This window comes from Gopherus flavomarginatus, chromosome 17 (genome assembly GCF_025201925.1).
Source record: "Gopherus flavomarginatus isolate rGopFla2 chromosome 17, rGopFla2.mat.asm, whole genome shotgun sequence".
Taxonomy (NCBI): domain Eukaryota; kingdom Metazoa; phylum Chordata; order Testudines; family Testudinidae; genus Gopherus; species Gopherus flavomarginatus.
Window position 1 is genome coordinate 9,447,322 of NC_066633.1, and position 26,799 is coordinate 9,474,120.

The window sequence follows — 26,799 nt, forward strand, 5'->3', positions numbered from 1 at the left end:
CGCATTCTTAAGTGCTGTCCTGAAAAGGAATGCTTTCCTGAACTGGGGCCTCCGGGCCTACAGCTGCCAGTCTTACTCACATCGAGCAGTACCTCATGACTCAGCGAGCCTCTTAATTTCAACGTGACTGCTTGCATAATAAAATGCTACTCCCTGTGTGTAGAGGATGGCATGATTCAACTCTTTATCATTATCGAATAGTATAACCTGTTGGATTTTACTCTCATGCATTTTCAGTATTGATGCCTCTGCTGAAAACCTTGGTCACACCTCACCCTTACCAAATGCAGGGTTTCCCTAGAATTTCAGCTCCCATCCAGTGCGGGTCTATTGACAAGCCCTTTATCACACTCTGTCATGCCAAGATGCTCTAGCATGGAGGTTCTCAAACTGTGGTCTGTGGACCACCACTGGTCCATGAGTAGTTCCCTCTCAGGTGCGTGCCTGGGCGGCCGCACACAAGAGGATGAAGGGAGAAGACACACATGTAAGGTGAGGTGGTGGCCTTGGGGAGAATAGGGGGTAGGTGAGAGGGGGCAGTGGGGTGAGAAGAGGGGGTGGGGGAGATTGGGGGGGTGCAGGGCTGCGGCAGCCAGAGAAAGAGCCGCCTTTCCCCAGTTCCAGGGCTGTGGCTGGTGGGGCGAGATGGCCCTCCCTCCCAGCCTCAGCTCTGTGGCTGCTGTGGTGGGTGAGAGACCCCCTCCTTTCCCGGCCCCCGCTCAGGCACATCCATTGCATTAGAAAGGTATGAATACTGATATTAAATATGCGTTGTTTGCTTTTATTTGTAGAACAAAAACCGTTAATTATTGTAACTTTTTTAATATAGCGCTTTTATCTAAAGCGCTTTACAATAGTTAGCTAACAGTACAAACAACATTTGAAAAGATCAAGTGGTCTCTGAGACCCTCAGCAATTTTCAAGTGGTCTGCAAAAAAAAAAAGTTTGAGAACCACTGCTCTAGCACAAGAAGCAGGAATTCTCTGCAGTGTAGCCAACTCTTGCAACATTTGCTGTTTTCCCCAAAACTCCAGCTCCTGGAGTCATGTGAGACTGTAAGCTCTTTGTGGCTTTTGTCCTGTGTCTGTACAGCACCTAACACAGTGGGGTCCTGGTCCATGACAGGGGCTCCTGGGTGCTACCACAACACAAATAATAATACATGAGAATCTCAACTTACTTTTTTTTTTTTTTAATGAAAGTTTCTAGCCCTCATGATCATGGAGGGCAACTTGAAACATGACTCTCAAAGAAAGGCTCAGATACCAGAAATCAAATAAAAAGATCCCACTGTGATGACTTGTTTATCACTGTGTAATTTTTAAAGCCAGCCTTGTGATTTTGGGGAAGCTGGCTCACGAGTTTTGAACCCTTGGGATTGGCAATACTGAGTCTGGAGCAGCAGGACTTTTTCCTTGTGATTTTTCCATGTCCTGTGATGCACAACGAACGCTCAGGGTGGCCTGTGTACTGAGACACTGCAGACTGGCCCCTCATGTCGTCGCCAGCTGTGGTTGACTTGTACCCCATGAGCTGTAATGTTTGTTCAGTGGGGTACCAGAGCCCCCTCTCTATCTCCGTTGCTCTCTCTTGCAGGATGGGAGCATGGAATCTCTGATCCACTTTGAGGTGCACTGTGCTTTTTCTAATTTTGGGGCCAGACCCTGCCTACTGTCCCCAGCCCAAGCCCCCTTTGCAGTTTGCAGGAAGGGGCGCTCGGTTTGGATTTGTACAGAAGCTGTTTGGAAGATGCCTGGAACTAAACAGTGTGACAATCTCAGCAGCATCTAGCTGCGATCCTAGCAACAGGGAAACAGATGCGCACCAATATCCTCTTTACTGCTGGCAAACTGAGTGAAGGGGGTTTGTGCAGCCAGCCTGGCAGGCTCTAGGATTTGAGTTCAAGATAACTTAAAACAACCTCTCTCTGCTCATCCTTCCTTCCCCCACACCTCTCAGTTTTTATCTGCACAGCTCTGGGTTTGTTTTTCTCTTTTCATCTGAGATCCGCTGTACGAAATGCTTAATTTCCAGAACGGAAAGTGAAGTTAGAGACTGCCAATACATACATAAAGAAGTGTGATTCTCAGTGTCGTTTATGGCTGGTTGAATAGAACAGTCATGAGCAGCTGCAATACGCAGATCCACTGGCCATTCCCCTGCCACGCCCCCTGGGACTCCAGCCTCTGTAGTCACCCAGGCCCATACGGGGCTGGGAACTTAAGAACAGTCTCTGTTGCACCCTGCATGGGGACACGAAGAGCCTGATCCGAGCAGCTGAAATCTAGGGGTTCTCTTTCCCCTTGGTACCTGGATGGCTTAAACAGTGGCTCTGGTGAGTCTCATCTGAGAGGGTAAGGGATGGCTGGGCCACGGGCCCAAACTCCCCGCTCCCCCCGTGCTCCACGGTGGTTCCACCAAGGCAGGGGAGGCCTTTTCTGCAAGGATAATACTCCAGTGGCTGGATTTGCCAGTCCAGCCCCTTAGTTATTGGATTAATTTTGCTGCAGCCCTCAGAAAAACTCCTGTCCCCAGTCATAGGGCCCCTGACAGCTGTTAACAATCCAGGCCATAGCAACCCAGCAGCAAACCCTTCCCAAACGAGCAGGGAAACATAACAAACCCCAATCCCCCTGCCCTTCTGGTTCCCAAAAGAGCCCCTCCCTTCCTCCACCCACAAACTCCCCAAACGAGGGGCTTTGCAGCAGACTCCGCAGATCCATGGGAGGAGCCAGTTTGAAAATCCAGGTTCCCTGCTGGGGTCCGACCTTAGAAAAGGGCTTATTTGCTGCATACTTCCAAGCTGGTGCCTTATACCTGTCAGCCCCAAGTGAATTCTCGCTGCTGAGTTTCAGAGCCCAGTGTGTGTAATGGAAATGCTGACAGGACTCCTGGCTAGAGCATCCTACCAAGCAGTGTAGTAATTAACTGTTGATAAGGAGATAGTGTTAACAGACTGATTTAAGCAATAAAGCTTCATCAATTGAGGCTGCTCAGCAGGAAGTAAAACAGGCTGTCCATCTGCTGAGCAGAGTCAAATGACGTAGCACTGCTCACTAGAAAACTCACCGTAACCCCACGGGTAGGAGGCGATCTCCGCAGGCATCCTACAGTGCTGAACGGGGAGGGATCCTCTTTCCTCCTGGGCCCATGGAAGCCAATGGAGAGAGTCTCTCTGACTTCCACGGTGGCTGGATCTGGCCCTGATCTGATGCCGGTGAAGCTGCTTTCCCCAGATCTCTGATGGCAGCAAGGAATAGATGCTCTGTGTGTGTGCTTGTCTGCTGAAGGCCTTCTACTGAGGTGAACTTCTGTAGCCCCAGATGGTGGGAGGCAAAAGTCCTGCTCCTGGACTCTTGAAGAAAACCCCAGACCCTGCTTCTGACAGACTGCCAAGAGCCAGCAGCCCAGTGCTTGAATTATGGAGAAACAATAGGGGGGCCCTGGCTGGCAAGTGGCTTGTTTCAATTTAAACAGGGAGAAGGAAGGGGGCCATAAGACAGAAGTGAGGTGGGCCTAGGCTCCCCATACTTCAAGCACTGAGCTGTTCTCATTTTTGTTTCCAATGCAATCCCAGGCATAAGGTCAACATATGAAGTGTCAGCAACCCCAGGTAGTCAAAAATCATGAGATTGGCTTAAAAAATTCTTTTTGAGTTCTTTTCATTTGGATCCTGAGCCTTCAGGGAGCACTGGGGTCACACTTTCAAGCTTTCATCTGCAACCATGGGGACTAGAAACAGTCAGTTTTTTAATGAACTCTGAGAGTCTTGTGCAGTCATGTGACTTCAGGATCTGGGACCTCCAGAAAAACAGCATAAACTACAAGGCTTGTGATTGAAACCACGAGAGTTGGCAGCACTGCTTGACTGCAGTGACACCGGTGTGGGCGAGTGACACCGATGCAGTGTCAGCGGTGTTACTCCATGTTTGCCCAGTGTAAGTCAGAGGTGAATTTGTTCCTCTGCTGCTGGAGTCCAGTGATGTTTGGAAGAACCTGAAAAGAAGCCTTGCTTGCAATTGAAAGGCATCCAGAGTAACATCCCTTCCTAACACAATACACAGTGGAAACCTCTTTTAGTGCAAGTCGAAGAGGCGTAGGGAACATCCTTTGTCTGTGTTGTTAACAATACCAGGGAATATTAAAATCACTAAATTTCTTAATTGCTTTTTGTCACTGCTGCTCTTGAAGTTGCATTTTACATTGAACTTTCTCTTTCTGATTCTCACACTAGTTTTCCTTTCTGATTTTCATATGAAAGACAATGATTTTGTGTGTGGATTGATACGACTGCAGAAGGACCTTTAAAATTCCATGCAGTCTCCGACCTGCCACTGCAGGTCAAATTGGACAAACTGGAGAGAGTCCAGCGGAGGGCAACAAAAATTATTTTTGTGGCACATGACTTATGAGGCGAGGCTGAGGGAACTGGGGTTATTTAGTCTGCAGAAGACAAGAGTGAGGGGGGATTTGATAGCAGCCTTCAGCTACCTGAAGGGGAGTTCCAAAGAGGATGGAGCTAGGCTGTTCTCAATGGTGGCAAATGACAGAACAAGGAGCAATGGTCTCAAGTTGCAGTGGGGGTGGTCTAGATTGGATATTAGGAAACACTATTTCATTAGGAGGGTGGTGAAGCACTGGAATGGGTTACCTAGGGAGGTGGCGGAATTTCCATTGTTAGAGGTTTTTAAGGCCTGGCTTGACAAAGCCCTGGCTGGGATAATTTAGTCGGTGTTGGTCCTGGCTTGAGCCGCGGTTTGCCGCTCCAGGCCAATGGGGGCTGCGGGAAGTGGCGCGGGCAGAGGGATGCGCTGACCGCCCTTCCCGCAGCCCCCATTGGCCTGGAGCGGCTAACCGCGGCCAATGAGAGCTGGGATCAGCTGAACCTGCAGACGTGGCAGGTAAACAGACCGCCTGGCCCGCCAGGGGTTTTCCTTGGACAAGCTGTGGACCAGCTTTGAGAACCACTGGACTGGATGACCTCCTGAGGTCTCTTCCAACCCTAATATTCTATGATTCTGTGTGGGTGAATTTAAGTCTTAAGTGACTTGCCCATGGTCACATACCAAATCAGTGTCAGAATCAGGACTAAAACCCAGGGCTCCTGATTCCCTGTCCTGTGCTTCAACCACTAGAGTCAGACATTCTCGTCTCTGCTTCATAGTACCTCCTCAGGCTCCTCTGTTGGAATCCTGCCAGGCTGTGGATGAGCTTGCTCTGTGCTCAGCATCCTCCTTGCTCAGCTGCTCGGTTTATATCACATCAGCTTTTCACTTTTCAGTCCATGTAAGCCTAACAGCAAGGTTTCATTCTTCACTTTAAATCACGTCAGCTCTCTTAGGGGGAGCTCCCTGCCTTCTACAATACTATGGTGTTGCTTTACATTTTAAAGGAGGCCTTGGCTACACTGGCACTTTACAGCGCTGCAACTTTCTCTCTCGGGGGTATGAAAAAACACCCCCCTGAGCCCAGCAAGTTACAGCGCTGTAAAGCGCCAGTGTAAACAGTGCCCCAGCGCTGTAAGCTAATCCCCTCGGGGAAGTGGAGTACGTGCAGCGCTGGGAGAGCTCTCTCCCAGCACTGGCGCCGCGACCACACTCGCACTTCAAAGCGCTGCCGTGGGAGCTCTCCCGCAGCAGCGCTTTGGAGTTTCGAGTGTAGCCAAGCCCTGAGTTTCCTTCAATACCAAATGCTTACAGGGCTGCTGCCAACACCTGTCGCCTCCTCTGCCGTCCTTTAAATTGCTTTGACCCCATTGCTGAATTTGACTCCTTACTTTAAATGACCTCAGTTTCCAAAGCCATTCGGCTTATGTGCCATGATAAGCTTGAGCACTGCTGTGTTAGGGGGCTACTGGTGGCTTCCAGAGAAGCCCCTCTCCCCATGCCCTACTGCAGAAGGAGGTCAGACAGTAACTGCAGCTGTAGGAATGTTAGAGAAGGTGCTTGAGTGCTGTCCTAGGTTTGCCGAGGTGCCATTCTCACAGGCCCCAATTCCAGGTGCAGGGCAGGCCTGGAGGATAACCCATTTCACACTGTTACTTGGAGCTCAGACGTGGAGCTGCATCCTCCCCCATGCCCTATGAGAATAGAGAACATGACTGCTAACGCTTCCAGAACCAGGTTCCCGGCGCTGCTGCTGCTGACTAATAAAACTGCACCTACTGTGGGGGACGTGGTGGCAGGAGCTCTCGTTAGCTCCCTGAAATGTCATGCAGCCAGATCAGCTAGCACGCCAAGGAGCTGAGAGGGTTAGTGCCCCCCACCCCCGGTCCCTGTCGGCTTGTAAGTGAGACCCAGTGTGCCATGCACAGGCTAGGCAGATTCAGAGACAGCTAGGATAGCTAGGAGACTGCTCCATCCGTCACCAGGAATAGAACCACAGACACTGTTCCACAGCTGTAGAGCACAGCCCAGATCCTACCAAGTACAAAGACCGTTCGGAGCCATCCCTCCTTTCTATCTGTCCTCTCCATGTGCGTGTGGGTGTGTTCCTAATAGTTCCATCACGCACCTCCCACCAGGATAGATCAGAACAGACTGGAACAGGGATAGAAAATATATCGGGGTGGAGCTGGCAGGCACATGACCTGCTTAGCAAAGTTTCTTCTTTGGGGTTTCTCAGCTGATCAAGTGCCAAAGTCTCTTGTTTCTGAGATTCTCCTTTTACTCGATTCAGCTAAATGTGTCATTTTGGCTGTATGTGGTTTGCTGGAAAAAATGTTCTAACTGCCCTTGAATATATTCCTGAGAGGAGAGCGGAGCCAGAGCCTGATTTCTCAGACCCACCAGCTCCGCTGCTCACAATTCATGCCTCACGCCAGCCCCCCAAGCTTGCAAACCGATTCCCAAATTGTACTTGGAGGTGCTGTGGTCTGAGTGCTTTGAGCAGGAGTGGGGAGGAGGGCAGAGAGGCTAAAGATGATGGTTGTGTGAGAGTGAGGGAATGACACCCCCCCCACAAAGATAAAGTCATTGGGGGCCCCCCAGCATCCTAATGCTGGCTCGAGGAGCGTGGGAGGAGGGGCTTATGTCAAGTTGGCTATTTTCCCAGATCAGCTGAACCAGTCCATCACCCAGAGCACCAGCTGTTTCACCAACTGCAAAGCCTGTGCGAAAAGCCCAGATGGAGAGGAGGATGCAGGCGTGGTTCAGGGAACAGCTTCTTATGCCCCTTGGATATTTCTCTTCTGGTTTGACTGGGGCTTGGAAACCAAAAGCTAGATTTCCTGAACTGAGCGGGAGTTTTAACAAGCTTTGCACTTTGCTAATTTTTACCCCTCTAGATGCAGTGTGTGGGGAAGTGAAGATGCTCCTTAGGCCCACTGGAACTGTGGTACGGGAGGGCCCGGCCAGGCCCATAATATACATGGGCTTTGTGCAGGGCGTGGGAGAGCTTTATCCGGTGTGAACTGTGCAAGCACAGACGTTAGAAGGACCCTATAGGACAGCTGCAGGCAAAAATGCTCCTTGGACTTCACAGCGATCTCTCGCTTTGGCTTCATGCAGTCAAAATGTCCCAGAACCAGGAACACACTGGGGAATCTTGAGTCCCTTCCCCCATTCTCCCCCATTCTCTCTCTCAGCTGAAGAAGAGGGTGAAGGAGAAAATGGTGAACCATGTAGAATCAATCAGAAAGAATGGGTTCCAATTCCAACCCACTCCCACCCCCCAAAAAGCCCCACGTGCCGTTGGATTGAGCAGGCCCAAACAGAGCTGCTTTGGTCGCGGAGACCATTAGACTCACCCATGGCCTGGCATCTCCTGCTGTGATCAGTATTTCACAGGCAGTTGATGGTTACCGTCATCGCTGTGCTTGTGCATACTTTTGCATCATTAATACTATGGTATTGGAGATATTGCTCATGTACATTCCACTCATTTATCTCCCCCACCCTCCGGTCATGCAACATAAGGGGAAGAAATAGCAATGTACATAGAAAATCCTCCATAGATTCTAGTCCCTAATGAGTGGGGAGGGGAAAATAAGCTATGCCCAGTAAGTGCTTGTATATCTTGGGCTTTCTTCTGGGAAATGATGAGGCGGCTGGGACTTGGGAGCTAGCTTTACTTTGTTCCATGCATCTGTACAACCTCGAGTTGCTATCTGGTCTGCTAAGATAAGCAGGGTTGGGCTCTGTCATTCCTTGAGTGGGAGACCTGTAAGGAGCACACAGAAGTTTCAGGAAATGATGACGGGGAAGGGAAATTGATATTATTCCATCTGAGTCAGGCCTGCGATCTCTCAGCATGGTGTTAGGTGGAGGTGTCACCACTTCGATCAAGTGCAGCATTGAGGTTCACCCGATCTGGGTTTCATTGTACAAAAGAGCAAATCCTACATGCTCACGGTGTGAAATTACTTTCATTTTAGAGTAAAGGGACAGTCTCAATTTGAAAATGGAATTTAAAGTATTTAGGTAGTACACCTGCCTTGCCAATTTTCCTGTTTTCCCTACCACATTTTCCTGTTAAAAACATTTCTCTCTTCCTTGCTACTGTATGAAAGACCCATGTAAGCAACAGGGAAAACTGACTGGCTCAACTGGGAAAACAGTGAAACTGGCTCTACACAAATCACTGTCAAACAATAGAGGGAAAATATTTGTCCTCTATTGTCTTTCAGTTGCAGTCGCTTTAGGTGGTACCTGTGACAAGCACAGATGAAAATGTTCAGAGAGAAGGGTGATGTTAAGCTAACAGCATCCTTTAAGCCAAAACAGCACAAGAAAGAACAAAAGTCAAGTCTCCCGGGAAGAACACAGTGTGTCTCTTCTGTGTAACAGGCTGAGCCTTGAGATCAAAATGGCTGCTGAACTGTGCTCACAGGGCGAGTGCTTACATGTGTAAAGTTATAGGGCATGTATAACGCATGGAAAACACAGGCATCACAAATTCACAGTGACATGCATCATGCTGGCCTCTTGCAACCATTAAAATATCCCATGGCACTTTGCACAAAAGTAGGGCTGTTATCTCTGGTTTTCTGGAGAAATCCCAATGTAAATAGCTACATTATGTCTCTCTAAATTCTGCATGTAGTTTCCATTGGCTAAAATAATCTTCCCTTCCCCTCCTAATAACAGTTGTGTCATGTTGCAGTGTGCTGTTATATAGCCACAGAGCACCTCCCCAGAGGTGGCACCTGCATGAAAGCTGTTGTGCAAAACTGTGATTAGTTGGTTTTTGGTGGTGGTTTTGGCATATTTGGGTGAGTGAGTCTGGGACAGAATGGTTTAAATTGTCACTTAATGCCCTGGAAGGTGCTCAGTGATGAGGTTGGTATATGAACCTGAACAGGCAAAAGTTCAGAAAAAACTGTAATGGGCTCCTTAGACCTGGAGGCAAAAACACAGCCATGGCATAATCACGAGCCTATGGCTCAACTCGAGGGGTTTGAAACCTCTGTGTGTGGTGTTGGAGTCCAGCTGCGTACAGGGGGCCCAAAGAAATTTAACACGGACGGCTGTCAGACAGGGGCTTTTGAATTCTGACTGTTTGGGGGTGGTGCATGCATCCTTGTGCTGCTTCTGGGCACTGGCCGTAATTAGGAGCTGGTCTGGCTGTGTGAGACAGTCTGTATGCTTAATGGAGACTTGGAAGGAGAACTGAGTTCCTGAGCTAGCACTTGTGGCTTAATCTATGGCCAGAGCCGGCGCTAGGAATAAGAAATTGCTTAGGGCCCCAAGCAGCTCAAGGGGGACCCCTGTTAATCATTAGTATGTGTTATGGAGAAGGCCCCAAAATATTCCTGCTGAGGGCTCCCAATGGGCTAGCACTGTCACTGTCCGTGGCTGCCTCTGGGGGCATGGGCTTTGCTTAGGAGGAGCAATATATCCCAGCTGGATAATAGGTGCCACTGGGTACAAAGGGCACAGAGTACAAAGCCAGAGTCAGGCTTTTTAATCAGCAAAACAGAGAATCCCAATCAGCTCAAAAGATTCAGTGGTTCAGTCCTGCGAAGCACCCAGAATCTGAGGCTGAGTCAAATGGTGCGGATCTCTCAGATCTGAAACAGTAGGCTGAGTAGTTCATGAAATTAGGAGTTGTCTACCTGGGAAAGTCTTTCCAGATTAAGATAGGATGTGAATGTAAAGTGGAATAGCTGTTTGTAATTCTGCAATTGCTCCCATGTAGACACACTTATTCCAGAGGAGCTATTTTGTCATTCCTATTCCAGTGAATTTCCCTATGTAAACAAGTCCTAAAACTGTTCTTCGGGGTTGCTGGTTGGGATGGGAGTGTGATGTGTTCTGACGCACATCGTCCAGTCCTGGCTTGGACCAGGAAATTCAGGGGGGCCCACAAATGGAATTATGTTAAAATAAAATGGAACAACAAAAAAGTTTTGGTTCAGGATTCAGTTCAAATCAAGCTGAACAGACCACCTGGACCAATAATTCATAACACTTTGTACTCCATAGTCCTTCGCAGGGAGATATTAGAGGGGTAGCTGTGTTAGACTGGATCTGTAAAAAGCGACAAAGAGTCCTGTGGCACCTTATAGACTAAGAGAAGTATTGGAGCATGAGCTTTCATGGGTGAATACCCACTTTGTCAGACGCATGTGGTGGAAATTTCAAGCATCAGTCTTGCCTGCATATTTATACCTGCCTCTGGAAATTTCCACCACGTGCGTCTGATGAAGTGGGTATTCACCCACGAAAGCTCATGCTGCAATACTTCTCTTAGTCTATATGGTGCCACAGGACGCTTTGTTGCTTTTTGGGTGGAGGGATAGCTCTGTGGTTTGAGCATTGGCCTGCTAAACCCAGGGTTGTGAGTTCAATCCTTAAGGGGGCCATTTAGGGATCTGGGGCAAAAATCTGTCTTGGGATTGGTCCTGCTTTGAGCAGGGGGTTGGATGAGATGATCTCCTCAGGTCCCTTCCAACCCTGATATTCTATGATCCAGAGTGCCTCACAAGCAGCAATGAAGTTAGCTTTCCACCACCCCTGTAAAATAGGACATCTTTGAGACACAGCATTGAAGTAACCTATCCAACCGCATATAGTCAGTTAGTGCTAGAACTGGGACTAGAGCTCAGACAGCCTGCTGCCCAACCTACAGCATTCCCCACAAACCACTAGGCCACACTGCCTCTCAGCCTGGGAGTTTATCAAACTCTCTGAAGCAACAGACATCACTAGCTGATAATATTCTGGGGGACACTCCCCTAGGATTAGATGGTACGTGCCTGTCCACTCCTGAATGGAGAGCTGAGAACAGGAGTTCCAAATTCTCTGCTCTGATGACCGCTCCTCTCGGTTAGTGTTTTTGTTTTCAAAGGCCTGAGGGAGATGTATGTTGAATAACTCAGACACCACTGTACATGCCCAGGGCAGCTGCTCGAGATACTTGTACAGTTACACGAGCCTATGCATCAGGACTTGTCAATGCCAATGTTCCCTATGAACAGACGTTCTGGAATTGTGCATTGCCTGGGTGGAGAGATCTGGGCATGCAGATAAGGAGCGAAGGGTCAGTGTATGGCAATGGGAATGTGCTGGATTTGTCCAAACGACCGATTGACAAGTGAGGCATCGGTGTGTGATGACAGCATGGGGCGGGGGGGCTGCTTTGTCACTCGCTGAGCTAGCATCAGGATGGGAAAGAAAGGACCGTGCAGCGTGGGGAGTGGGATTGCAGTGTGATTGTTTTGTTCTGTAGGAAATACAAAAAACAGGTGGAAAGCACTTAGCAGGGGCAGAGCACAGGAGGTTTAAGCTGTGCAGGGAAGTCAGGGTGAGGTCTGGAGAACCAGTCTGGGCAGAGCTTTAAATGTGTCATATATTGCTCCCTCTTTCCCCTTGAGGTAGGTGTGTCTATCTCCATTGACTTAATCCATTTCCCCCTTTCCTCTTGTTTCTGGGAAGCAGGATAGAGCCCTCTGGACCTCCTCCATAGTTTGTAGTCCCCCTTGTCCCAGCTGCAGTGGTTTCGTCCTGAAGTTCAAACAAACACTTGGCCTCTAGATGAATCTTTAAACCCGATTGCGAGAGAGGGCCCTGCTATCCTGGGGACTGGGACACAGCAGGGCTGTGTCTGTTTTCTGCGTCCCCCTGTTCCTTCCTTTCCGCAGTGACAAAGCGTCAATCAGGCTGTAATGGAAACTAAGAGAAGCTGAGTGGTACAAAGTGATGGCTTTGTGATCCCATCTTCAATTCACCCCATGGTACCCTGGTGCTGGGAGGTCCCAGCCAGCCCCTTAGGCAGTCTGTTGCAGGATCTGGGGGCCACTGGAGTGGTGTGTATGCAACTTCCAGGGTGGGGAGGAGAGGAAGCCACACACAAGTTTCAAAGCAGCATACTCGGTCCATGATCATTATTTGTGTGGGTTTGGCACCTTCTGTCTCAAACCATCTTAAAACCATTAATGCATTGAGCTTCACAGCTCCCACAGCCCAATGTGGGAGACAAGTATCATCACCCCCATTTTACAGATGGGGTCACTGAGGCGCAGACAATTTGAGAAACTTGCCCAAGACCACACAGTGAGTCAGTGGCAGTGCTGGGAATAAAGCCCTGCTCTTCTGCACTTTAACCACTAGACAGTCTTCCCCCTCTGTGGCATGTTGTAAGGCAGTCAGGAAAGAAGAATGCAAACCACAGAAAAGAAGGGGTTCTTAAATGACTGAAGATGGCGGACTGGTATGAGAGCCAGGGAGCCGTTTCAGAGGATTGGCAATCACCTGGTTTCCTAACCTCTCCAAAATAAATTGCTAAATGGGCAAGTGCAGTTTGGGGAGAGGGGACTCCGAATCCTTGTTTCTAAATATAATATTGTCTTCAAATAAGCTCCCCCAGTGCTGCTGCTCCAGCCAGCATGAGGTCTGGCACCCAGGGATTAGAACAGAAACACTGATGCAGCCCTGAAGGTGAGCAGTGCTGATTGGCCAGTAGAAAAGTGTTGGAATATCGGACAGATCACAGAGGCTCAGAAAAAAACCTGGGGCTCAGAGGGGCTGAATGCAATAAAAATCATCTCTGTGTGATTTGAACTCTCTCCTTGGGATGGGTTTTGTTCTTTGAGTGTTTGGATATAAACACATTGGTGTGTTTAATGTAAATTCCCTCTTACACCAGGCAGCCCGGTCTTGCTGATTGTTCTGTGCAAGGAGTGAGGTTACTAACCATTTCCTGGGAGCTGTCTAGTGCTTTGAAGAAGCAGGGGTCAAGAGGCGAACGGACGCACAGTGATCCAGAGGCCTGGCTTGGAAAGTGGGTGCTGGACCTGACTCAGTTTCCTCATCTGTAAAGTGGCAGTGATTATACATGCTCAGGGGTCATATGGAGATTAAAATTGTTTGCAAAGCAACACTGGTGATGATGATCAGTGCTAATGCTAAGGGACCTGACCTAGGCGATGTGGCTACCTCCTACCAACGCTTTTAATACCTCTTCTGCCCCCCCCCGGAATGTTTACAGTAGGTTGGTGCCAGCATTAGAGAAAGTGTGCCCCCTAGGGGTTTGGAGGAAGCTGGCACAGAGCCCTGGGCTATACAGATAGGCCAAATCTAGGAGTAGGATGAGGGTGGGGAGCTCTGTAAGGGGACATGAGGAAAGTGGCCCCAGGGAATGGGGCAGGGGGAAGAGATACCCCAGGAGAGAGGAAATGAAGACACCTGGGGTAAGAGAGTCTGCATGAGGAGTAAGAAATGGGAGTAGTAGAGGAACTAGAAAGGCACAGGGGAGGTGTGTATGTGTGACAGGTGTGATGGTGTGGTGGGGCACAGATTTGGGGGCGGATAAATGAACAGGGAAAGGGGAAGACTATGGCAGGCAGAGGAAGAGGGGAGGAATGAAGAAGAGAGACAGGAATAACCAAAGGGGAAAGGAAACGCACAAGGCAGGCAGGCAGGGAAGGAAAAGAGGAACTGGTAGGAAGCGAAGGAGAGAGAGAGGGAGAGCAGGGCCACACAGACACAGCTTCAAGGAGAGGTGGCTTATAAGTGGAGACATAGGTGCCAACTTTTCCTGACACCGGTGGGTGCTCGCGCCCCCCTGGCCCTGCCCCAACTTCACCCCATCCCAGCCCCCATTTCTACCCCTTCCTTGCCCCTCCTGGACTCCTTTCCCAAATCCCTGCCCCAGCCCCGCCTCTTCCCCGAGCCTGCTGCATTCCCCCTCCTCCATCCCAGCGCTTGCTGCTGTGAAATAGCTGTTTTGCGGCAGGCATCGCTGGGAGCTAGGGAGCGAAGCAGGGACGCAGTGCACTCAGGGGAGGAGGCGGAGGCCGAGTGGAAGTGGAGGTGACGGGGGGGAGCTGCCAGTGGGTGCAGAGCACCCACCAATTTTTTTCCATAGGTGCTGTAGCCCCAGAACACCCACAAAGTCTGTGTGTGCGTGTGTGTGTGTGTGTGGTTCCAGAGCTGATTAGAGAAGGACACAAAGGAACGGATTTTCCATGCTCAGTTCCTACTCACTGGGCTAATTCTAGTCCCATGTTAGTTAATAGGAGCTTTACCACGGACAGATGTCAGTGGGAGCACAGTTAGGCCAAAGCACTCCATGTGCTGTGAAACCTTTCTACTGTGGGTAAAACCCGCGTTGCCATTTTATCACAAGTGTTATGTTTCATGTTTTTCTTAAAGCCTCAGCTCCTGGAGCCATGTGAAAGCCTCATTTAAAAATAGTAAATGTCTTGCCTTCATGCTTATGAAGAAAGGCATGAAAATGTGATCTGAGGTGCATCCTACATGGTCAAAAGTAGGAAGTAAGGAACCCCCAATTGGGGTAAAAGTCATGAAACATTTTAATAAACTCATGATTTTGGGAGGGCAAGTTCATAACTGTTGAACGCGTGGGGATGGCAGTACTGGGAAACTGTTCTGCACTTGGGCTGGTGACTGTTGTTTGAGTGTTTTGTTTTTCAGGCCCAGAAAGATCCCAGGAGAACAGAGAGGAAACCGTCCAGTTATTTTTAAAACCTTGTACTTTACTTCCTGTTGTGTATTATTTATTACCTGTTATCATTAGGATTATTCCAGGGAAACTGTCTTTAGTGGCCAACCAAGGGGCCAGCAAAAATTAGTCACCTAGTGGAGCTGCATCTTTTAGTAAAGGACAAACACAGCTGAACTGGAGACTGGTGCATAAGGCAGGGGTCTGCCTACAGACAGTGATTATGGTGATGATTATTATTAGTCTGTATCGTGGTAGTGTGTAGGAGCCCTAGTCATGGACCAGGACCCCATTGGGCAAGGTGCTGTACAAACACATCAGAATGACAGTATCTGCCCCAAAGAACTTACAATCTAAGGGTATGGCTGTACTAGAGAGCTTACAGCAGTCGAGCTGTACCAATGCAGTGAGGAAGTCAGGGCCAGAGGGGAGGGATAGCTCTGTGGGCTGAGCATTAGCCTCTTAAACCCAAAATTGTGAGTTCAATCCTTGAGAGGACCAGTTAGGGATCTGGGGCAAAAATCTGTTAGAGACAGTACTTGGTCCTGCTGTAAAGGCAGAGGACTGGACTCAATGGCCTTTCAAGGCCTTTTCCACTTCTATGAGATAGGTATATCTCCATATAATAATGTCGCTTCACCACATACTCATCTAGCTACTGGTTAGAGCAGCAGTAGGCAACCTTTCAGAAGAGGTGCACTGAGTCTTCATTTATTCACTGTAATTTAAGGTTTCACATGCCACTAATACATGTTAACATTTTTAGAAGGTCTCTTTCTATAAGTCTATAATATCATATATAACTAAACTATTGTTGTATGTAAAGTAAATAAGGTTTTTAAAATGTTTAAGAAGCTTCATTTACAATTAAATTAAAATGCAGAGCCCCCACGGACTGGTGGCCAGGACCCAGGCAGTGTGTGTGCCACTGAAAATCAGCTCACATGCCGCCTTCGGCACGTGTGCTATAGGTTGCCTACCCTGGGGTTAGAGCCATGAATTTTAGCAATCACACACATGGATTGCCAACTCACTCTATTTAGGAGGGACACTTTCTGTGTGTTAAGCAAAATCTCTCTCTTTTTTCCTAGTGAGTGCCTATAAAAAATACCCATCCAACCGATTTCAAAGCAGTGCCCCTGTTCACCTCCCCACGTGTCCCGATTTATAACTTCCAGATGTTGGCAGGACTGTTCAAACCTAGAAAGGAGGAAAAGTCTGTTGATTGTAGGTTCAGGGTCTCTGCTGGTTTCCTGCCTTTTTTCTCTTTGTTAAAGTCCCTAAACTGGAGTTTAAGAAAACTAGGAAAAATTCCTAGCCTTCCAGGGTCCTAACCTTTCAGTAGCAACTGATCCACCATTGTCCATTTGGAGTCTGCAGATAGCTGGGGCAATAGCATGGATTACTCTCATTCACCTCAGGGGGCTGTTAACTTTCAAGTTGAATCATTATCACTTTAGTGTTGGCTTTGTTAACCCTTTCTTTAACCATCATCCTGGCAGAAGCTTCCAACTGCTGATGTGCTAATCTAAAAATACAGCTGCATGTACTTATCCCGGCCTGATGTTCTCCTAGGTAATATGGCTGTGGGGTTTTGAATACACAAAGCACTTAATATTCTTTCAGCTGCTGGAAAAACTCAGACATGAAAGTCCAGTTTCTGACCTTGGGATTGGGACTCCATGTTTGCAGGATTGCACCTTTTAGCAACAGTGACCACTAATGAAGTTTTGCCTGGTTCTCATTGTACTTAATAATAGTTACAATATGTGGATTCAGCATCTGTTTGGGGGCTCAGACCCCATCGGTTAAGATCCACAACCCCCTGGCATCATGAACCATATATTGGGTCAGAGTCAGCCCTACTGTAACCCATTTGCATAGGAGTCTTCACCTCTAGACCCTTGATCTCTGGTACAGCAGGACTGAACTGCTTCTGCTCTCAGGCCTTCTGTACCCACAGAGGGCACCTAGGAGTGGCCATGCTGGATCAGACCAATGGTCCCAGTCCTGTTACTGACTTGCTGGGAGATCTTGGACAAGGTATTTCACCTCCTTGTACCTCAGCTTCCTCTTCTGAACAATGGTGGCACTGGCCATGACCGGCTTCATAAGTGGGCAGCCCTCTGTAGTTACTGATTGCATAATACCTCCCAACATTTCCAGTGGCTAAAGTGGGACAGGTCCTGCCTCCCGGGGGTGAGAAGTGTGTGTGTGTCAGGTGCTGCCCCCGGGGTAGGCAATTGCAGAGCGAGCCTGTCCTGGATTCACTCTGCAGCAGCTGTCCCGTGGGGCTGGCTGGGCTTGGCTCCCCACTCTGGCCATTGTGACTTGGTCCCTGGTGCCACAGGGTCGCAGCGCTGCTCGGGTTTGGCCCAGCCCCTTGATGGCTGCAGGGCAACCTGGCCAAATCTGAGTGAGTGGTGCTACTCAAATTTTGCCTGGTAGCTACCCTGCCCCCCCATCAGGGGGTCCAGGCCAAACCTGAACAGCACTGAAACCCTGTGCAACAGGGACCAGAATGCAAAGCCCAGAATAGAGAGCCATGCCCAGGCAGCCCTGTGGGACAGGAACTGCTTCAGCTGGGACGTGGGGTTTCAAGAGTCAAAGCAGGACAGTCCCCCTGAAAGCAGGGACTGTTGGGAGTTATGTGATTGTTCAGTGCATTGAACATGCAAGGTGCTAAGGGTTAATCTCGCTCTCTGGTCTGGTCTATATTACAAAGGTTGCAATGGTGTAACTAAGTCAAATAAGTATCAGAGGGGTAGGCCTGTTAGTCTCGATCTGTAAAAAGCAACAAAGAGTCCTGTGGCATCTTATAGACTAACAATCGTATTGGAGCAATAAGCTTTCGTGGGTGAATACCCACTTCATCAGAAATCTCACGTGTCTGACGAAGTGGGTATTCACCCGTGAAAGCTTATGCTCCAATACGTCTGTTAGTCTATAAGGTGCCACAGGACTCCTTGTCACTTTCTATAAATCAAATTATAGTCTGTTTAGACTCCCATGCAAACCACTAATTACGTATCCTTAAACTGAATTATTATTACTGTATCACCTAGGGACCTCATTCCTAGGCCAGGACCTCATTGTGCTAGGCCCTGTACAAACACATGGCAAAAAGACAGTCCCTGCCCCCAGGAGTTTATAGTCTTTGCTTATTTGATTGAGTTTAATTTGATAATTTACCAAGATAAATTAAATCACCATAAACCAGGAATGAAGCGGTTTAAATCTGTCTCCGGCAGAGACTCCGCTGTTGTGGCTAGAGTGATTTTAAACAGATTGAGTTAACAGGAATGCCCCTTTTCTAAGGCAGACCAGCCCTGCCTCTCTCTCTGCGGGTTTCTCTTGTGTGTCTCTCGCCCTTTATAGCTCCCTGCCAGGGTCAGCTCTTCAGGGGCTCATCATCACTCGCAGCTGGGGCCAGATTTGCCCAAGCCCTGAGCTTCTCCCATTCCGGCACCTGCACCAGTTCAAGGCCCTATTTCCAGCAGTGCTCACTGAGCCTTTCTGCGAACCCGACGCTCCTGCTTCCGCCGGGGGTGGTTTGTCGTGATCGACTCCCGTCCTTGCCGGAGTCTCAGCTCCGCCCGGGGCCGCGGCGAGCGGCTGCCCTTCCCCTTGCCGCCGGCAGGGCCCACTGCAGCGCCTGGCGGGGCGGGCTTCTCCCATGTGTGGGTGGGATCAGGCTGCCCCGTGCCTGACGAGCCCGCTGCGCGCAGGGAGCCGGGAGCCGCCGGCTGCTCGGGGCCAGGATCCCGCGGCGGCCGGAGAGCGAGCCCGAGCCAGAGCCGCGCCGCGCCGGGCGGGCAGCGGGTCCCGATGGGGGGCTAGCGGCCCGGCGGCTCCCATGGTGAACCGAGCGCGGGCGGAGCGGCGCGATGCCGGGGCGGGCAGCCCGGAGAACATGTTCGAGAGCTCGCGGAGGATGCGGAGCCTGTGGGACGGCGTGAGGCTGGAGGTGGCCGGCGAGAGCAGCAGCCCCGTGGTCCTGCACAGCTTCACCCAGCTCGACCCCGACCTGCCCCCGCTGGAGGTGAGGCGCGGGAGCCGGGCGCCCGGGTGGGTCACTGGTGCAACGAGTTGGTGGGTCTCAGCAGAGCTCGGTCTGGGGGGACGCTGTGGTTTGGACCCGCGCAGGAAATTATTATTTTTTTGTCTGAGTCCAGACACCAGAGAAAATAGTAATAACCCCCCCCCCCATAATAATCAGTAAATAAGTCTTGGGTGTCTGTCCAGAAGCACCTGGTGGTTTGGTTTTGGCCCCCCCGTCAGCCTATTGAGCACCCAGTGAACGCCTGCGCCGGGATTCACTTACAGCAGGGGTGGTTGTATGTCAAGTAAATAAGGGTTTTAAAATGGTTAAGAAGCTTCCTTTAAAACTAAATTAAAATGCAGAGCCCCCGGGACCGGTGGCCAGGACCTGGCCAGTGTGACTGCCACTGAAAATCAGCCCGCTTGCTGCCTTCCGCACCTGTGCCATAGGTTGTCTACCGCTGACTTATGGGCTTTGTGTTGCCTTCCCACACAACACACGCTTCATAGAAGACAGATTCCCCCTGAGATTTGGTGCTCGGGGTTATTGACATCATGGCTTAAAGACGCTTGGAGGTCCTTAGCTGTTTTACAGTGCAGGTAACCATTGTGGAGTGTGTGGTGTAACTTTACTCCTCACAGCAGCGGTGCGTGTGCATGCCCTCTTAGGATAGGGATCCCTGGCTTGGTTTGCAGGTGCTATGAGTTTGCGTGGTCTCTGCCTAGTGTGTTTCTGATGCTGGCTTGTGTTGTGTATCTGATGCTCAGAAGCTGAGCCCTGGTATGGCGAGGGAGGCCGGAGCATATGGTGCAGGCTGTTTGGGAAGGAGAGGAGCATGGATAAAGGTATTTTGGCAGCACTTTTTGCTTTTATTTAGGAGTGCCCTCTGTGATCTCTTTACTCCTCCTTATGCCATTATCTTTCTGGCAGGCTTGCTGTCAAGCTGGAATATCTATTAGGAGAAACCAGAGAAATGCACGCGCCATCTGATGCAGCTAGCGGAAGGCAGCAGAGAGCTAGAATCAGGACCCTTTAAATATTTTATTTGAGAATCTGGCATCCTGCTGGAGGCTTGCAGTACATCTGCTCAGACTCTGGCTGCCTGTGACAGCTTTGGGCCTGTCCAGGTTGCAAAGAAAGGACCCAAGCATCCTCCCCCATGGTGAGGAAGACCCTGGGGATTGACCTAGTAGGACACTCAGTGAGGTCATACTCTAGGGCAAGATCCTGGACCTTTCTAAGTAGCACCAGCTCCTAGTAGCTCTTGCTGGCTTCAGATCCAGGTTTTGCTGGTGGGAATTGTGCCTGCCCTTCTAGGGGGATGTGTGATGCACAAAACAGTCAGTAGAGTAGAGGCTGCTTTTTGTCAGCAAGGAGTTGGGTTATGAAACCTTCACGTGTTAAGAAAACATTGGGGACCCTGATCAAATGAGAGGTTCAGGGAAGGGAGTTGGCATAGCATAACACAGGAAGGGAACAGGGGGCTCTCAGGTGAATGTTGGAGACCCACAAAGCATCCCTTGGTATGTCTCTGCAAGCCAGGGCTATGCCCATCAACTGATTCTCAGTCCTCTGGGTTAAAAAGAGCACTGTGCCATTCATTCGCTAGGATAGTGGCTTTGGCTCAGAGTGGTGAGAGTTCAGGGACCTTCCACCCATCCCTGGGTAACTAATGCTGTTTCACAGCTGGCTCATTCATTCTGTCTGCTTTCTTCCATTGATGGGATGGGGAAGTGGAAGTGTGGCCCAGTAGTGATGAAGAGATTCAAACCAGAATGGGTCAGCAAGATCCATTTCCATCAGGACTTACATCCCACCCCACCCATGCTTATCCAGCCCTGGATCTGGTTTGCTGGAGAGTGGATCACCACTAAAACTTTTGGGATTACTGCACAGATAGCTGGGGAGGGAGGGAAGGCCAGATTTAAATAGGTTACAGGGCAGAGTAGTTAACACTGGGATTAACAGCCAGTCCCCATGGCAGAGGCAACTTCCTTGAACAGCTCCCTGCCCATGTAGAGCTCTGGTCTCTCAAAATCCCAGATAGGACAGAGGCTTCTTGGGGTGTTGGCTGTGTCACCCCAGGCCTTGCTTGTCTGATCCTCCCACCCCATGGCAGGTTTTCTAGGGACTGGCCCTGTCAACATTGTAGAAAGTTCACAAACGCGCCATTGAGTGTGTTTTCCTTCCCTCCCCCTTCCTCCTGCTTCTCTCTCTCAGGGGTGGGCGTAGTGACATTGTTTAGAGCACATCATCTGCTTCTTGTTATGTCTGGCAGATACCCCTGCGCTCGCGGAGCCTGGCTCTTGGCTGGGAGAGTATTTGGCGCAAGGGGGTGGGGAGGGGCGGCGTTCTGCTCATTGCGCTTCTCCTGGTGGGAAAACGGTTGAGCGTACTGAAGCCCTCGTCCGCTCTGGCCCGGGTCTCGGAGTTCAGAAGTTTGGCAGGACCCCAGGACTCACAGCAGGGGTTGGAAAAGGGGGAGTCGGGGCATGGTGTTGGAACAGAGCTGGCTTGCATCACTCCCTGCTGGCAGCCTTATGGTAAAAACACTAAACAACGCGCTTGCTTGGATATTTGTTTGGTGTGATTGCTCCCCCCCCCAAATAAAATCCTCTGATCAACTGGGGGGCTCTTATCTCAGTAGTTCTCCTTTTTGTTGACTGGCAGAAAGAGAGGCATCTAGTGGTTAGAACCATAGACTAGGCATCAGGATTCTTGGGTTCTATTCCTGATGCTGCCACTCCCTCTCTCTTTGAGCATTGACAAGTCACTTCCCCCTCTCTGTACCTCAGTTTCCCCATTTCATAACATGGGCATATTGCTACATAAAAGGGGTGTTGTGGATTAAGGCTAGTAAATGGCTTGGAGAGCCTCAGAAGGAATATGCTTTGAAATTGCTGTTGTTATGATTGTATTGTATGAGGGCCTATTCGTTCCTCTTTGAGTGTTTTTGTGTTGTGACAGAACAGCTGGAGAATGGCAAACTGTTAAATCAGTGCAGTTGTGGCAACTTCATCTCTGCTTTTAGTCACACCAGGCTGCTGCTAAGGAAGGTGCTCTGTGGGACTTAAACTGAGTTCTTTCTCCAGGGGGTGTGTGGGGGTGTGTCTATCTTATCTATAAATAAAATAAGAAAAGCCTTGGAGACATAAGAACAGCCATAGTGGGTCAGACAAATGATCTATCTAGCCCAGTAGCTTATTGAGTGATCCATCCCCTATTGTCCAGTCCCAGCTTCTGGCAGTCAGAGGTGTAAAGACATCCAGAGCATGGGATTGTGTCCTTGACTATTTGGCCAATAGCTATTGATGTACCTACCCTCCATGAACTTATTTTTTTCTTTTTTGAATCCTGTTATATTTCACAATCTCCCCTGGAAAGGAGTTCCGCAGGTTGACTAGTATCAGAGGGGTAGCCATGTTACTTTTTACAGATCCAGGCTAACAGAGTCCTGTGGCACCTGTAGACTAACAGACGTATTGGAGCATGAGCTTTCATCAGGTGCATGCCTCTGATGCATGCCTTTGACTGCGTGTTCTGTGAAGAATTTCCTCCTTATGTTTTAAACCTGCTGTCTATTAATGGACTGTGAATGGAAGTTAGAAAAACATTGATAATCTGGCTCTAAATGCCTGGGGATGCATGAAGAATCTCTGTAGTCAAGGGTCAGGGGAGGGCCTAGGGTTTACCTTGACCCGCTAATACATGTTAAAACTACATCCGCCTTGTCCAAGCTAGAAGTTTACCATGTATTCATCAACATATAGCAAAAAAAAACCCCTTTTTTCCAGACTTGGCTTTTGTGCATTCCTGGCTCAAACTTTTTCTATGCATTGGGCCACAGCTTCATTGCCCGGTCCAACAAAGGAACGGTGCTTATAATAGGGATTCATGAAAAGCTGTTCGTCGGGCTAAGTGCATATTCTCCTCCTGGCTTCAGCTGATCTCCTGCTGATGCCTATGGAGCAAGCAATCCCACCCTATCTGTACCGTCTCCAAGACATCATCTTGATGTCTCCATTCAGGTTCTGTTAAGCACACCTGCTGCATCTCCTTACGTTGTATGGTTGCTACCCAGGCTGTACTTGTACTGTGGACAATAAAAAGAGGCCTGCTGTTAGTTGGTCCATCAATAACATGAATTGCTCATGGGACCAGTGCTTCATATGGTATTGTTTGTGGGAGAGGAAACCTCTCTTCCCCTGGCCTCCCATGTTAGGTTTGGGGAGCAGAGATCCTGTCTGCACAGAGTGCTCTCCTCTGAGCTCAAGCTGCAGCGTGATATGTCTCCTGCAGCCCACAGGGCAATAATCTGCTGGTATTTCCTGGATGGGGATCCACCTTCTGGCACTGTTCCAAAAGGTGCAGCCCCGGCTGCGAAGCGGGCTGAGGTGGTGGTGAGTGTGTGTGCACAAGTGCAGAAGAACATAAACAGCCGGGCAGGCAGGATTTTTTTGTTTGATACCATTAAAGCGGGATGGGGAGAGGCTTCTAAGTATGTTTGTATAAGGATCGTATTACCTGGAGATTGCTGTCTCAATTTCCATAGGAGGGAGAAACCTTCCAGAGCCTGGCTGTGTTTGGGGTGTGAATGGATTTAAGTGCTGGATTGGCAGCCCTGGAAACGGAAACCTCTTCTTTATCCGCAGGCTCGTGCTTCCCCACTCACCCCTCCATCATGCCTCTGCCCTGCCCTAGGGGGATCACCTGGCGGGGATGAGGAAGGAGTTGTGGGTGCTCAGCCTGGCCTGGCCATTTATTCTTTGGCCTCCCAGATGAGATTACTAGGACTGAGTCGTTCCAGTGATATTGGGGTCTGGATACTGTCAAATTCACATCACATCTACCCAGATCAGTAGCACCCAAGTGTTGGATTTGAACCAGTGACTTAGGCTCAGAGGGCCTGATCCAAAGGCCATTGATGCTACGAGGAGTGTCTCCATTGACGGCAATGGGTTTTGTGGCAGGGACCATTTTTCAGTTGTGTTTGCACCAACCCTAGCACAGTGAGCTCCTAGGAACTCCTGGAACACAGATAATAAATAATAGCCGGCTTTGATTTGATTGAAGTATAATGTAGCTACCTTTTAGTTCTCCAGAAACCAAGCCATGATAAAGCCCAGGCCGTAGTGATTGTAAGCTAATATTGAGGACCTGGGGCCGAACAGGAGGAGCCGGTGACAGGAGAACCAAGACTGATGTCCCTTGCAGAGGGCTAGTTTTATGTCCCCTATTGGGGTGTGTGTTACAGAATCTCCTTCACTCCTTAGACTCATAGAAGATTCGAGTTGGAAGAGGCCTCAGGAGGTATCTGGTCCTGCTTTGAGCAGGGGGTTGGACTAATCTCCAACTAAATCATCGCAGCCAGGGCTTTGGCAAGCCTGACCTTAGAGGATTTTAAGGATGGAGATTCCACCACTTCCCTAGGGAACCCACTCCAGTGCTTCCTTCCTCTTGCTCCGGGCATTGCCATAGAGCCATGAGGTCAAACCTCAGTTAGAGAGAGGGGAGGAGCGAAGGAGTATTGGCTGTTTACTGTTCGGGGATGGAACAGGATCTGCTCACAGAGAGATCTTAATGGGATAACAAAGGGATGCCTGTGCCGGTTTGGTACCATTGGGTGTCAGGAAGCCTGGCTCTCCCTTTGGGGGCTGTGATCGTCACCCACTGCCAGCGAGTCCAGCAGTGCTAGCGAACGGTATGTTCCTCCATTGCACTTCAGCTGGGCTTATCATTGTAATGGCATCTCGATGGGCAGGCCCATCCTTTCTGGCACTTTGACTAATTGCCAGTCACTGTGTCCCCATCTCCCCCCCCCCCCAGTGTACAGGACATATAACTGAAACAGCAGTTAGGAGTTTATTTAGGTCACCCCAGACCACATTTAAAGGCCCAGTGTCGGCCTAATCTGTACTTTCTCCAGCACCATTGCAGTCAGAGCTGCCCAGTGGCTCTTCTTTTCAGGCAGTTGTATAAATACGAGGACTGTGGTTTTGCAGCGCTGTGGGGCTATTGCAGCTCACAAATATCTCTGCATGTCCCATGGACCCAGCAAGGGGGGAGGAAAAACTGTTGCTAAGGAATGGGATTTGGATACAATGCCGGCTGAGCTGGCTGCATATGGGGAGAGCATTTTACTCATGGCTTTGCTTTCTGGGAGGTGGAATTCCAGCGTGCGCTCGGTCTGTGGCAGAATTTGTGAATCTTTTCCGAATAATAGCTTCTGCAAAGGGAGTTTGAGAATGTGTTCATATGGGAAACTGGACCCTTTGAAGGGAATGCTGAGTGATGGGACACATCCCATCAATGGATTTAATTGTCTGTCTGGTGCTATAAATGTGCAGAGCACCTTATAGATCCAAAGATAATGTCCCTGCCCCAAAGAGTTTATGGTCCAGATAGTTTGCAGTCTACGTAAAAGTGACCTTAATTTAAAAAGTTTTTTTTTATATGGTGCTCTATGTGGTTTATCCAAACAGCCCCAGAGAGCCATTCTCTTTGCAATGTAAGCAGCAGTGCACTACAATGTAAAACTGATTTGTCTGAGTATCTTTCCCACTCCTCCAATATCCTCCCCCCCCCAGCTTTAACTCGGTGTTGGTTATCTGGAGAATACATTCAGGGTTTTATTGCAAGGGGCAAGTTTTCTGTTTAATCTAGATTTAAACTGTTTAATCCTACATTTTAACAGACACATCCAAACTGGTCAGTGGTGAAATGGTTAAGTGGCCTTGCTGCTTAAACTGTCATAGTTAGCATCTCAGGGTTAACATCCTATTGAGCTGGATGGATGCAGTTAACACCTCTCAAGGTGGGCCCCATCCAAAGCCCATTGAAATCAGTGGAAAGATTCCTACTGGCTTCAGTAGGTTTTGCATCAGGCCCTCAGGTTGTGTCTTCACAGCACTGCTAATCTGGGTGACTGGCACCTGGGTCAGCCTAGCATCCCCAGTGCAAGGCCCTTCTCGCATTACTGTGACCTCACTAGTTATGTCCTTGCCCTGTGTGTCTGGGGCTGTATCCCATGATACTTTGGGAAAGAATCCTAGAGTGCTCAGCACATCAACGGAGGGTGAATTTATCTGTCTTTGGGGAGGAACTGTGGGATTGCTCCCATCCTTACTGCAAAGTAGATAGATTGGAGCAGAGCTCAGCTTTGACCCATCCCTCCACCTGAGTAAACTAGCATAAAGCACCTCCAAACCTGGGTCAGAGGCTTTTCTGTGTGGATGGTAGAGGATGCTGGGCTAAATCCCAGGTAAGAGCCTGGATTATCTGTGCAGTGAAGACAAAACTGTTAGAGCTGTTGCCTCAGGCTGTCTGCAAATATGGGAAGATAGCCCTGCCAAGTCTAGAAACGCTGTTTAAAACAATGGAAATCTGAGACCCTTTAGAAGCTCACATAGCAGCTTCCAGAAAGTGCTGTTAAATCCTGTTGTCATGTGCCTGTTCAATTCATGCCCTACCCACAATGCACTACATTGCGCTCCCTCTGTGATAAAGATATACGTGGACATTGCTCCCAATGCAATTAAAGAAAGCGAGAGACACCGCCAAAGAGAACAAAGTAACACCAGCTGGTTCTGTGGAACTGTCCCTAGTCTCCTGCCCTGTAAATGGATCCACCACTGCTTGATTGGTTCAGCTCAGGCTGACTATGAAGAGGAGGGGAAGTGAAAACCAAGTGCTAGGCATCAGGGCTAAATTGTGTGTTTAAGTGTCATCCTCCCCTCCCCCAGGTAGGAAAGGGTACATCTCTGGGGACAGCTGGCGAGCTGTGTCTAGCTCTTTTAATAGCTAGTTTCAATACATGCAGTTAGCAAAAATAAATATGTAAGCAGCCCCGCTGA

General features: G+C 49.4%; 1 protein-coding gene across 5 annotated transcripts in view; it reads left to right on the plus strand.

Moving 5' to 3' along the window:
* The window catches only part of RALGDS (ral guanine nucleotide dissociation stimulator), a 104,292-nt gene that overhangs the window by 43,451 nt on the left and 34,042 nt on the right, over nt 1-26,799 (plus strand). For 2 of the 5 annotated variants that reach the window (XM_050927018.1, XM_050927019.1), the window contains exons 1-2: nt 18,626-18,946; nt 19,714-19,791. The exons of 2 other annotated variants lie outside the window; for them this stretch is intronic. In XM_050927018.1, the coding sequence (XP_050782975.1) occupies nt 18,761-18,946; nt 19,714-19,791 (264 nt within the window). In that variant the 5' untranslated portion in view covers nt 18,626-18,760. Of the gene's footprint in view, nt 1-18,625; nt 18,947-19,713; nt 19,792-26,799 lie in introns of those variants that run through there. One more of the 5 variants, XM_050927020.1, reaches the window with a different exon arrangement.